Source organism: Zalophus californianus, chromosome 8 (assembly GCF_009762305.2).
Source record: "Zalophus californianus isolate mZalCal1 chromosome 8, mZalCal1.pri.v2, whole genome shotgun sequence".
Taxonomy (NCBI): domain Eukaryota; kingdom Metazoa; phylum Chordata; class Mammalia; order Carnivora; family Otariidae; genus Zalophus; species Zalophus californianus.
The window spans coordinates 114,409,969-114,423,795 of record NC_045602.1 but is presented as its reverse complement, the minus strand read 5'-3'; the positions used below and the strand labels follow the sequence as shown (position 1 = coordinate 114,423,795).

General features: G+C 49.2%; 1 protein-coding gene across 3 annotated transcripts in view; it reads right to left on the bottom strand.

Annotated features, from left to right (window-relative positions):
* Positions 1 to 13,827, bottom strand: part of EFCAB8 (EF-hand calcium binding domain 8) — a 63,102-nt gene that overhangs the window by 47,284 nt on the left and 1,991 nt on the right. For 2 of the 3 annotated variants that reach the window (XM_027621445.2, XM_027621446.2), the window contains exons 2-4: positions 10,520 to 10,571; positions 8,030 to 8,183; positions 83 to 201 (exon numbers count right to left, since the gene is read on the bottom strand). In XM_027621445.2, coding sequence (XP_027477246.2) covers positions 83 to 201; positions 8,030 to 8,183; positions 10,520 to 10,571 — 325 coding nt within the window. The remainder of the gene's footprint in view (positions 1 to 82; positions 202 to 8,029; positions 8,184 to 10,519; positions 10,572 to 13,827) is intronic. The other variant, XM_027621447.2, reaches the window with a different exon arrangement.

Genomic DNA, 13,827 nt, shown 5'->3' with positions numbered 1-13,827 from the left:
TCCACGTGCCCTACAGATCCACCACGCCTGGACCCTTCAGTGTCCCTCCAGCTACCTGAGGCAGCAGGGGCACCCTCCTCACCCAGGTGACGGAGCCAGTACAGTCTGTGTCCACCTTCAGAAACAGCGCCTCCAGCATCTCATCTGACATATTGCTCAGAATCTTCCTCATGGCCTTAATGAAAGCATTCATGTCCAGGGCTTCAAAAGAGAAGAAAGAACATCATCCACGTCATAGCAAGTCACTGGGCCCCATCAGCAGCCACGGTGTTCTTGGGTGTCTGGGCGCTGAGGGAGGGCACCCAGAGAATCATGTTTGCTGGTTTGTCCCTTGAATCTCATCTATCTGTTTGGATTCAATCAGCCCACAAATACTGGCTGCACACCTTCCACGCCGGAGCCCTGTGTTGGCCCCACAGCACTGCTGGGTGAGGGGCTACTGAAAAAGATCAGTTATCATTTCTGAACAAATAAGACAGGACCAGGCATTGAGACAAAGAAAACTGATGAAAACTCAGGAAAAAAAAAAAGAGAGTGAGAGAAAGAGAGAAGACAGAAAGAAAGAAAAGAAAAGAAAGAAAAAAAGAAAGAAAGGAAAAAAGGGAAAGAAAACTAATAATGGCAACAAAGAGACATAAATTAATTCAAATATACAAAGAGAGAGGTGAAGTGTGTCTTTTAAAGGCAGTTAAGGGGGGCACCCGGGTGGCTCAGTTGGTTAAGGGACTGCCTTCGGCTCAGGTCATGATCCTGGAGTCCCGGGATCGAGTCCCACATCGGGCTCCCTGCTCAGCGGGGAGTCTGCTTCTCCCTCTGACCCTCTTCCCTCTCGTGCTCTCTATCTCTCATTCTCTCTTTCTCAAATAAATAAAATCTTTAAAAAAAATAAAAAATAAAATAAAGGCAGTTAAGGGGCACCTGGGTGACTCAGTCAGTTAAGTGTCTGCCCTCAGCTCGGGTCATGATCCCAGGGTCCTGGGATCAAGTCCCGCATCAGGCTTCCTGCTCAGCAGGAAGGGAGCCTGCTTCTCCCTCACCCTCGGCCCCTCCCTCTGCCCACTTGGGCTCGCTCTCTCGCTCTCACTTTCTCAAATAAATAAAATTTTTAAAAAAATTTTAAAAATAAAGGCAATTAAAAGGTTAACTTTGGCTGGAGGGAAAGTTGGGGAGGGGAGAACAGCAGAGGGCAGGGATAAAATACTCTCCCCATGCTGGGTTTTGTGACTATAAGGGAATCTGTCTGTCGATGGGCCAATATCCCCAACTGGATTTTTTTTTTGTTTTTTATAATCACAGTCTATAAAAAGTACTTCTAAAGTCCCCTCCAAATATCTGGACTCCTCGCCACAGTCCGAAGGCTGCATATTTTCTGGCTCTGCTAAGACCTCACCTCCCACTGCCATCCCCCACTTCGTTCCCGGTTCCAGCCATAATGTCCCCATGCTGTTTCTCACACCGCTGAGCGTACTCCCACCTCAAGGCCTTTGCACCATCTGGTCCCCTCCACAGGGAAGCCTTCCCTAGGGACTATCTAGGGAGGCCTCCTACCCCCGACACCCAGCTCCACTGTCGCCCCTGACCTTCCGCCTCCCTGCTCTAGCCCGTGAGCTCTGCAAGTGCAGGGTGAGCCTGTGCCGTCCGTGACTGGGTCCTTGGCACACGGCACACGCTTGTTCCCCGAGTACTGCGGTGGGCACTAGGATGTGGACGCGATATCGGGTGCTTCTCTGTGTTCCCACTGACCAGTTAATGAGAGGGACTCGTGAGGAAACCGTGGGGCACAGAGGTGAGGTCATGCACTCAAGGTCACGGGGTGGCACCCGAGGCTGCTCCCGGCAACCTGGTCCTTCCATGTATGAGTTGGATGTCAGTCCATGACACGGAGCCTTCCCTTTAGGAGGGGGCCAAGAGCCAAAGAGCCTTTGTGCAGCGTTGAACGAACAAAGCCCTCTGGAGAGGGAGAGCACTAGAGGAAACAACCTGCTCCTTACACAGGTGTCTAAGAAGCCTGTGATTGTTCAGCACCATGTTAGGTCAATACACTTCTCATCAACGGTTCACCAAACACTTTTTTGAAAACAAGAAAAGAGAATAGACACAAAGGTATTTGGGAAAGGAAACATACACTGTGGGGTCCAGGCAGGGCCCCCTTCCCCCCTCACCCACCTCAAGCCAAATGGTTAATTAATCACTCAAAAACCTACATGTGAAAATATCACTTCCTTGGGGAGGGGGTCACCACCAGGATCAGGCAGGAGGACACTTTCTGGGGGACAGGAAATGTTCTATAACTTGATCTGGGTGCTGGTTACATGAATGTATGCAGGTGAAAGATGCTGTGAGCTGGACCCCAAAACCTGTGCATTTTGTGGGAAGTAAATGATACCTCAGTGTAAAGATGCGTATTATTTTACTTCTGAATCGCACTCAGGGCAAACTCTAACCGCCTTTCCCAGCACCTCTGAGCTTAGCCAGTGCTACTTTTTTTTTTTTTTTTTTTTTAAGAGAGAGAGAGAGGGGAAACCCGAGCGGGAGAGGGGGTATGCAGAGGGAGAGGAAGAGACAGGTTCTTAGACAGGCTCCACACCCAGCACAGAGCCCAGTGTGGGGCTCGATCTCACAACCTGTGACTGTCACCCCTTCCAGCTCAGAAGACAAGGGGGGTGTTCTGACAGCCAACACTCCCCAGCCTGGGTGGTCCTGGGCCCTTTCCTCAGGGAGGTCCAGCCTCATTCCCATCCTCCTCTCTTCTGCCTGCACCCTGCTGGCACGTGCCCTCCAGCACCCAGCACTGGACACCCCCTCTGCCCACCACTCCCTGACATGTGCCCACCCACTCTCCTCAGCCACCAGAGACCTCGGCCCACACCTGATGGTGCCCTTCCTTGCCTTCAAGGCCTCCTGCCTTCAAGCAGCGACCCCACTGGTCACTCTGGTCTCCTCCAGGCTCCGTTGCCTGCCCTGTCCTGTCATTCAGCATGTGCCTCAGCTCTTCTCATCACTGTCCCCTTGCTTTTCTGACACTCTCCTTGAGTGACCTCACCTATTCACCCATCTCTGCATCTCAGGAGAGAACATGTCTCCCTTATCTCTGACTGTTCCCAAGTGTTCCCCTGGTCCCTTCAACTCAGCATGCTTAAAATCCAGTTTATTATCTTTTTTTAAAAAAGATTTTATTTATTTATTTGAGAGAGAGAGAGAGCACAAGCAGGGGGAGTGGCAGGCAGAGGGAGAGAGAGAAGCAGGCTCCCCGCTGAGCAGGGAGCCCTATGTGGGACCTGATCCCAGGACCCGGGGATCATGATCTGAGCCAAAGGCAGACACTTAACCGACTGAGACGCCCTGGTTTATTATCTTTATTCCACTATATGTTGGCCTTTCCTGTGTTCACCATCTCTGCTAATGGCATCACCTCCAGCCAGGCTGAAGACCTGAGGGGGGTTTCCAGTGCCCTCCCTCCTGAAACCTCACAAGAATCCTGTGGTCCAGGGGCACCTGGGTGGCTCAGTCGGTTAAGCAGTTAAGCTTAAGTCTGCCTTTGGCTCAGGTCATGATCTCATACTTGCTTCCTGCTCAGCGGGGAGCCTGCTTCTGCCTCTGCCTCTGCCTCTGCCTTCCACTCCTGCTGCTTGTGCATGCTCTGTGTCAAATAAATAAATAAAATCTTAAAAAAAAAAAAATCCTGTGGTCCTAGAAGACAGGTACTGTCATTCTCCCCATCTTACAGATGAGGACACAAGAGGCACGGAGAGGTTCAGGGTTTGCCCAAGAACACACAATGGCACTGGGAGGATTTGAAACCCGAAGCCTGGGGTGCCTGGGTGGCTCAGTTGGTTAAGCGACTGCCTTCGGCTCAGGTCATGATCCTGGAGTCCCGGGATCGAGTCCCACATCGGGCTCCCTGCTCAGCAGTGAGTCTGCTTCTCCCTCTGACCTTCTTCCCTCTCATGCTCTCTCTCTATCATTCTCTCTCTCTCAATAAATAAATAAAAATCTTAAAAAAAAAAAAAGAATGAAACCGGAAGCCTTCCCTCATCTCCATTATAATGTCCACTACCCTCTGCAGGGCGGTCACGTGAGGAGCCAATCCCCTCCTGGCCAAGACACTTACCTTTCTCCAGCAGCTCTAGATATGTCACCTCCCTGTCAGACCCGCTGCTGGGGCTCAGGGCCCCTCCTGACCCGAGTGCACCCACATCCTCTGTGGCTGCCTCCCTCCCAGCCTTGTCCCAGGACACCCCTTCTCCTCCCAGCACCCAACACCCCTGCACCTTTCCTCTGCCCCCCCCCACTTTTTCCTGGGAAACTCCCACTTCACCTTTCTCTTTCTTTGTAAAGCTAAAATGTAGGATTATGGACTGTTTGTATCTATTTTTTTTATATACTTATAAGCATTTTTTATTTTTTAATTTTTTTAAAGATTTTATTTATTTATTTGAGAGAGTGAGAATGAGAGAGAGAGAGAGAGCACATGAGAGGGGGGAGAGGCAGACTCCCCGCTGAGCAGGGAGCCAGATGTGGGACTCTATCCCGGGACTCCAGGATCATGACCCGAGCCGAAGGTAGTCGCTTAGCCAACTGAGCCACCCAGGCGCCCCTATAAGCATTTTTAAATAAATGCAATATTTAAAATATTTAAGAAGAAAATGTTTCCTAGCCTCCTCTCTGCCATTTGGGGAGGGGGGGTGGAGGGGTATGTGTGTGTCCCACAGTGCTTGCACTCCTAGGGCACAGTCACCAAGCACAAGCACTGCATGGTCATGCCCCTGGCTCTCCCAGAAGGGGCCTTCTTTCATTTACTTTGGATCTTAAGTGCTACACGCAATGTGGGGTGCCCACAGAGCACAGTTTCCATGTCAGGGCACCCAGGTCACTGCATTTGGGCCTGTCGTTAGTGTCTGGCCCCTTCTACGTAAAGTCACAAAGCCACAGGGCATCATAACAACAGAATCAAATCTGACAGAGAGGGCTGGGTAACCCATGAAGCTCTGTACCAAGGCTGATTCTTACCCTGCCCGGCAGTGCTTGATGAAACGTCAGCTGGCGAAAGTGGGAGCACACTCGGCATGTGCACCCCACATGTCCCCTCGGGAGCACCTGTGCGGAAGGTCGGTGCCACACTGGCTCGCAGGCTTGGGGCTGCAGGGCCCCCAGCTCGGTGGCTCTCCCTTGATCCCCTGGGGGGGCAAGCGCCCCCAGGCAGGCCCCGGAGGCGGGGGCCAGGGGCACACAGACACTTTTAAGACCTCCCAGGAGAGGCACGGGCATCCCCCCTACAAACCACAGACCCAGGGGCACCTGGATGGCATAGTTGGTGGAGCGTCCAACTCTTGGTTTCAGCTCAGGTCGTGATCTCAGAGTCAGGAGATCGAACCCCGCGTCCAGCTCCGCACTCAGCGCAGAGTCTGCTTAGGACTGTTTCTCTCCCTCTCCATCTGCCCCTGCCCCCCTGTGCTCTTTTGCGCTCTCTCATATATATATATATATATAAATAATAAATAAGTAAGTAAGTAAGTAAGTAAGTACCAGAGACCCTCAGGGCACCTGGCTGGCTCAGCCGATGGAACATGCTTGATCTCCGGGTTGTAAGAGCCCCATGTTGGATGTGGAGATGACTTAAAAATAAAATCTTTAAAAAAAAAAAAAACACAAAGAACCATGAACCCTCCTCAAAGACCTCCAATCAACAAATAAAAAAACTAAGGCCCCGAAAAGGAACTTGTAGAATAGACAGGAGAACCCTGGCATCTCCCCTTTTCCCTCCGAGACAGGCACTGATGGTCAGGTCAGGGTTCCCAAGAAATGCTATGGAACCCATATTCATGACTGATTGATTGATTGATTGACTGATTTTAGACAGAGAGAGAGAGAAAGAGCACAAGCAGGAGGAGCAGACTGAGAGGGAGAATCCGGCTGAGCGCAGAGCCCGATGTGGGGCTCTATCCCACAACCCTGAGATCATGACCTGAGCCGAAATCAAGAGCTGAATGTTTAACCAACTCCACCACTCAGGCGCCCCCATGACCCACCTCTTTAAAAGACTTTTGAAAGAGAAAAATGAACCTGTTTTCCTTTACCCTGTATCAACGAAAGGTGAATTTTCCTTTCCTCCATTTAAAACCTGGCCAGTTTTTTTTTTCTTTTTCTTTTTTTTTTAATGAGGAAACTCTTTTTACATTGACATGAAAAGATGTCAAGACGTATTAGGTAAAAAGCAAAAGGGAAAACTTGATAAAATTATTTTTCTTAAAAGCAGGAGTAGACAATTGTGCGGATCCTTTCTCGATGTATATGGATATCAAATCAGCATGGTGTATGCTTCAAATATGCTACAAATTTACTTGTCAATTATAGCTCAATAAAGCTGAAGGGAAGAAAACGAGGCGTAGAACAGCATGGACGACAGGCTGCCACTGCATACCAAAAGGGAAAGTGACCACATCGCTTCTGAGCTTCTCCAGGTCACAGGAGACTGAAAGAAGGCACTGTGGAAGGAGCGGAACTGGGCAGCTCGGGTCTGGCCTGAAGAAGACATTTTCTCTGTATGCCAAAAAAGTATCACGGGCAAAGTACTTTTTGACTTTTGAACTGCCTAAATACACTGCCTACTCAAACACAAACACCATAAAAATCGTGGTCAAAATTGGCACACTCAAGGTCCTCCAAGACCCAGCTGCCAAACACCGACACCAAATCACTCTAGTTAGGAGCCATCTCATCTTTGGGTCAGGCACATGCCAACCGTCCCTGCCCTCACTTTGTTCATCTGTGAGCTGGAGATTTCTTATCCTTTCCTGTCCACATCACAGTATGGCTATAAAACTCAAATTAATGGGGCCAGGAGCTCTGCCCCCAGAGCTGGTACTTGGAGTCTAGTGGATATAAACAAAGATGCCTTTAAGTATTCCTATTACTTGCCTTTATGTGTATCACCCCCAGGAGAAAAATTAAGCTCTAAAGAAAGAAAAAGTCTGATGCACAAAGGATGTTCTTCACAATGTTCTTCAAACGCAGTAAAACCTGAATACCCAATTGTAGGGGAATGGCTTAGTCCACAGTATAACACTTGCATTCATGAGTAATGACGGTTTGGAAGACCACAGAAGATATGTAAAAGCCCTTAAGGTATTATACATCCAGAGGAAAAGAAGGGTCTGAAGTCACATACATAGTACAATTACAGACACGTGAAAACACACATAGCCATCTGTGGCCGAGATACTTCAGGCAGCCCCAGGATGTCCGCCTCCCGGTGTTCGTGCCGTCTCATGATCCCCTTCTCTTGAGTGGAACAGAACCCATGACTCACTTCTAACCAAGAGAATATAGCAGAGGCGATAGGATGTATGGGGTTTTGTGTACATAAGTGCATACTTATAAGACTGTAGCACACATCTTTCTGGAGTTGCGATCTCCCCGGCTACCCTGAACCTTGGAATCCACCATGTTGGTGAGTCCCACGTGGCCAGGAACTGTGGGCAGCTGTAGGAGCTGAAAGCAGTCGCCGGCCAATAGCCAGGAGGAAACAGGCCTTCAGTCCTGCAGCGGCAAAAAACTGAATCCTGCCAGCAACCTGAGGACATAGAAGTGGATCCTTTCCCCGGCAAGCCCCGGATGATACCACAGCCCCGGCCTAGCGAGACCCTGAGCAGAGGAGCCAGCTGAGCCATGCCCAGATGCCTGGCCCACCGAAACTGTGAGACAATAAATGTGTGGTTTACGCCACTGCATGTGCAAGAACACTGTCACACAGCAGTAGATAATAAACCATACATATGAAATTGTTTGGAAGAAACTATACCAAAATGCTGACAGTGGTTACATCCGGGAGCTTGGATCAGGGGTATTGCTTTTCTAGATATGAAATAGCCTCCTATATGCTTACAATATTTATATAACGACAGAAAGCTTTAAAAAGTTTAAAGACACTGGATGAAAAACTGCTTGTCAATTCTGAACCCTGCACACCCCCAGGTATGGGTCCCACCCTGTGCAGAAACCAGAAACGGAGCCTGCAAGGCGGCTTTACCTCTGGTCGAGTCAATATCATCCTCAAACATTTTCTCCATCTTGGCCATGTGTAGCGGGGTGAACAGTTGAGACTCATGTTGGCTAAGGGTGATAGATGATGCCGGGGAGCTAAGAACCTCCTCGCTTTTCTGGACTCCACCTGGGGTGGATGCCTGAAACAAAGAGGACTATAAGAACCGGGGAGTGAGAGGGTTGATACCTGAGCTGAACATTTCTAAGCACATCTTACTGAAATAGAGACTCTTCGTGGGGAGGACAGGGTATGTAGGGTTACAGTGAGGCAAATTAATAAATCTTTAACCCTTTTAGACCAAGGAAGACCAAGAAAGATCTAGACTGTCCTGACTTTGGGGAGTTCACTACTGGTCCCCTTTTGCAGATGCTGTGACTGAGGCTCAGCGAGGTAGCGGACACGGACAAGGTCTCACCTACACAGACCAGGAGTCCAATTTATAAGGTGCTTCCGTTCAGTAACTGTATTGTTTCAATCTTCAGTGCTCAGAATTCAAGACCCCAAGGAATCCAGCTCCATCTTCCCCAGCCAATTTGATTTGGTCCTGAGCTTCCCAGACGCCCGCCTGGCTCAGGGTCAGATCAGATCATCTGCACACACACCAAAGCTCCTGGAGACACCCCTGATAGGGGCTTTCTGCTTCTTCCTCCCATTGTCTCCCCACGCCCCCCACATAGCCTATCCTGCCCTCTCCAGCCTATCCAGCCTATCCAACCATCAACAATGAACACCTCCTCTCCGTAGCCCCTACACACACTTAACACAATGCTTCAGGTCACGAAAGGCTCAGGTCATCAAAGGCTGCTTCCCCCAAAGGATGCCAGGAGTGGACCATGGGATAACCATTGAATGTTTGCTGCTCACTGAAATGCACTGCGTTGGGTCTTGGGCATTCAAGACTTTGGTTCAAAAAGCCAAAAACAACGTGGAGGAAGTTGGATGGCTCACTCTCCCCACCCCGACCCCACCAAACCAGCAAACACTCATCCTCCTGTGAACTTCTGTTCATTCCCTCATGGTCTATACACATTTGTGGAATGTCAGGCACTGTGGGTACATGTGTGAACACAGTGAAGACCTGCCTTCCTGGAGCCCAACAGGTGAGCTAATTAATATTCCCACAGCCACACAGGTCTCAGATTAGACATCTCAGCACCACCTTTGGCTCTTCCCTTCTCCGTCTATGCATTCTTACTGTCCCTCCTGCTGATTCTTACTATGATCCTCCTCCTATACCTAACCCCTGCTCTCCCACATCCCTGGCCCATCCCAAACACTGGCCTTGTGCTGGGACAAGAATAGGGATGTCCCCCAACTGGGACCAGAGTTTGGCCTTCCTTTCCCCTCCACCTCCCCACATTGGGATCAATCACCTTTCTGGAAGACAAATCTGATTATAACTTTACCCCAGCTCTGACATTTTCCAGGCTACTACCATGGCCCCCACCCCCACTCCTGAGTATGGCATTCAAAGCCCTTTGCATTGTAGCCCTGACCTGTCTTTCTAGTTTCAATGCTCACACCATGGTCCAGGCACACCAACTGCTCTCCATCATCCCCAAACACAGCAAGCATTCCACTTTGACTCACATGTTCCCTCTATGCAATGCAGACCATCTCCCCTTGACGTGAACTCCTACCCACTCTTCAAACCCTGGCTCGAATGACACCTCCTCCAAGGAGCTTTTCCATAACTTTCAGGTGACAGTCATCCCTGCCAACTCCATGCTCCCAAACTCTTTGTTCATATCTGCCATGCATGCATGATACTTGTGCATGTCTGTCCATATGTGTAGACAGCAAGGGAAACACACAGCTGTACAGTCCCAGAGCTCTGGGTTAGAATTCTGCCTGGCTCCCTACTTCCAAGCTAATTTACCTTGGGCACATCACATCACTTCTCTGAGCCACACGTTTCTCATCTGCAAAACAGAGACCTGCAGTACCCACCTTGCAGGGTTGTGGTAGTACCTACATGACCCCCAAACACATTGGCAGTCTCAGCAGACTGTAGTTACACAATAAATGATAGCTCCTATTATTACTCTTATCTCCTAGTGAACTCTTTGAAGGCAAGGGCATATTTAGTTTATCTTAATTTAATCTTATTTAACTTGTACTAATGATCTCTCTCTTCCCCGGCCCCAAGCATGCAATAGACACTAACTGCTTATCCTAGGCTTGGTACAGCCTATCCCACCCCTGCCACAACTTGGCTGGATAAAATTAAGGATAGTCCCTCCAGAGACTGCAAATTGGTAGCCTCAGATTTGTTGCATTTGGCCAACATAGTGTTTTAAAAGGGAAAACCAGCCTGCTGCCATGCACAGGTAACTTACCTACCTGGCCTTGCGAATATCTGAGTTTGCTACCCTGATGCAGAGACTGGTAACTGATAGACTTCTGAGCTAATGAGCGACATCTGGGTGGCTCTGGAACGCCCCTCCCCTTTACCACCTCTAATAGTTTTCTTACCTTTTGAGACTGTGGGCTCTCTCTTAAGTCCTCGGAAGACACTGGTCTTGACCTAGAATAGGGAATCATGGTCACTTTATTCCAACTTTCTAAGACCATGTGGGAGGCTGACCTAGCTAGGTCACAAGAAGGTGGAAAAGAAGTTAGGGTCAGGGGTCGGGGGCTGCTGCCCTGTACCCACAGACACGCCCAGCACATATCTGATGAGCATTCTTTTTCCCCAAGAGCTCCTCCAGTAGGAAGCTTTTCCCAAGCCTATCCCTGTGAGCCTTCTTTCCCCTGATGGGAAGGAGTTGTCCTACTGAAGCCCTGGGGCTTCTCAAGTGAATGCCAGAGGATTCCTAAAGCAGGCCACACTTTCTACAGAATTAGAAGGGGCTTAGGAGGCCATGCAGTTAGGAGACCAACTACAATTCACATACCGGGAAAAGAAGGTCCAGGGGCAGGCACATGTCCAGAGGGTCAAACACAGGGTCCGGAGATGGGGAAGGATGGCCCTACTTTCCACTTCCTCCCCCCCGCCCCCACCTGCCCTCCAGTGCGCCTGGAGACAGGACTTCTATGGAAGGAGGACGGAATCCTCCTCACTGCAACATGGGATCACGTGAGAGCGTGGGAGCGGTCCGGTCCACAGAGTTCTACTCTGAGAATAGAAAAGACATTATTTCTACTGGGTCAGTGGCTCCTCCATGTAAGATGGAAGACAGCACTTTGTTAGCATTATTTGAGTGTCAGTCTGCCTCACCAGCAAGAATCCAAAGGGCTTTTTAGGATGGCAGGGGAATGGCCAGGAAAGAGTCAAGCCCCAGACAGGCTCAGGGGACAGAGCTAATGAGCCAGCCTGGCTTGACAAAGGGCTCCTGAGGTTGCAAGGAGGGGAGGAATAGTGGGAGAGAAGAAAGAAAAATGGAAGCAGAATGTAGAAGCTCCAGTATTTTGCCAGGGAGTCTGAGCAGGATGAAGGGCAATTATGGAAACTCATCAACATAAGTGGAGGGAAGACTGAAGACTGGCCAACAGTGTCCCAACCTAAATTGTCTTGGCAGCAGCTCAGATGTAAACACCAAAGGAGAGAAAGGAGCCAAAGGAAAGGAGATTTGGAAGCCAAGAACCAGGGTAACTGAGGGAAATGCCAGGAACATTTCCAGGAAAGGCAGCAAAGAGGGAAAGTGGCTTCATGCATGTGATGCTGGGCTGTCCAATTAGAAATGAGAAACAAATACCTGGAAATATGGGTCCTGAAACTGATGACTGGCTACATTTAGGGGACAGAAAGAGGAGGGGAAACACGCAAAAGACAGGAGGAAGGGAGCCTCAGAGTGGACCAAGAGAGTAAGAAAAAGACAAGGCCACTGAACACAGCCTTTAAAGGTCACTGAGGAATAAAGCTGCAGGAGTGGATTGAAGGATCCACTTCTGTTAAGAATATTATGCATGGGGGCGCCTGGTGGCTCAGTCGGTTGAGTGTCTGCCTTTGGCTCGGGTCATGATCCTGGGGTCTATCCCAGAGCCCCGTGTCAGGCTCTCTGCTCAGTGGGGAGCCTGCTTCTCTGCCTGCCGCTCCCCCTGCTTGTGCCGTCAGGTAAATAGATGAAATCTTAAAAAAAAAAAAAAAAAGAATATAGTGTATGTATATGTTGGCACATGCATAGAAACAGAGCCTGGAAAAATACACTCCAAATTTAATGGTGGTTATCTCTGGCAGGTGAGATTATGGAGGATTTCTATAGTTTAAATCATGCATTTCTCCATTTCTAATTCAAAAACCATTCATGTCAATCTTCAGGATTTATTTCGGTGGAGCAGGTGAAGTGGTGGGTAGTGATTTACATCACTCATCTGTGAAAGACCACTGGCTAGGTGGACTGCAGCATCGTTCGTAGTGGCAAAAAATAAGGCAAATTGGCTATGGGAGAGGAGCGGCTGAGTGAATCAGTACGCCTGCGCTCAGAACATCCCCCCAGCACTCAAAAGGCTGAACCTGGCCTTCAGCAGAGGACGAGCAGGGATTTCCATGAGGTAGTAATAAGTAAGAAAAGATGCAAAAAAGAGTGCACAGTATGATGCCAATTATTTATTTATTTTTAAAGATTTTATTTATTTATTTGAGAGAGAGACACACAGTAAGAGAGGGAACACAAGCAGGGAGATGGGAGAGGGAGAAGCAGGCCTCCCGCCGAGCAGGGAGCCCGATGCGGGGCCCGATCCCAGGACCCCAGGACCACGACCTGAGCCGCAAGCAGACGCTTAACGACTGAGCCACCCAGGCGCCCTGATGCCAATTTTTATAAAAGAATGACAAATAGGTATATATTTACACATATAAGAACATGTGTGTACATACACACATACATACCACATTTGTAAACAGGACTACCCTTAACAATCATGGGGCCGAGAACAAGAGAACAAATGTACGTCCACAGAGCAAGTCGTTTTAAGTACTTAGAAATCAAGTTAGTATACTATTAAATAAAGCACATTCTATTCTTCTACCTTGACAAACGCTTTCCATAACCTGGAAAACCAGTTTCAAATTTACAGTTCTTGAACTCCTCAGCAAAGTGCCAGAATTTGGCAGTGTGGACAGAGCCAGCTTCCAAGTCCTCTGCCCACCCACCATACCCAACCCGTCCTAGTTAAGGGGCTTGTGGATGGTGGCAGGTTGACAGACACCCCAGCCCACATGCAAGCCACACCTCACCTCCACTGCTCCATAGCCACCTCAAACCTAGGGGGCTGCCCTCAAAAATTACACACTGGGCAACAGGCCCACAAAGAAGCGACTGCCTTCGGCTCAGGTCATGATCCCAGGGTCCTGGGATCAAGCCCCGCATCGGGCTCCCTGCTCCGCGGGAAGCCTGCTTCTCCCTCACCCACTCCCCCTGCTTGTGTTCCCTCTCTCACTCTGTCAGTTAAATAAATAAATAAAATCTTAAAAAAAAAAAATCAGGTTCAAAGCACTTTGGGCATGGGACTCCAGTATTTAGAGCTGTGGGGGCTGGGGGGGAGCTCTAAGGGCCATTAGTAGGACCATTGGTGAAATTTGAACACGGACTCTATATTCCTTTTTTTTTTTTTAAGATTTTTATTTATTTATTTGACATAGAGACACATGGCTAGAGAAGGAACACAAGCGGGGAAGTAGGAGGGAGAAGCAGGCTTCCCGCTGAGCAGGGAGCCCGATGTGGGGCTCGATCCCAGGACCCTGGGATCATGACCTGAGCCAAAGGCAGACGTTTAACGACTGAGCCACCCAGGCACCCCCAGACTCTATATTCTTAGATAATAATCAAATTAATGTTGTT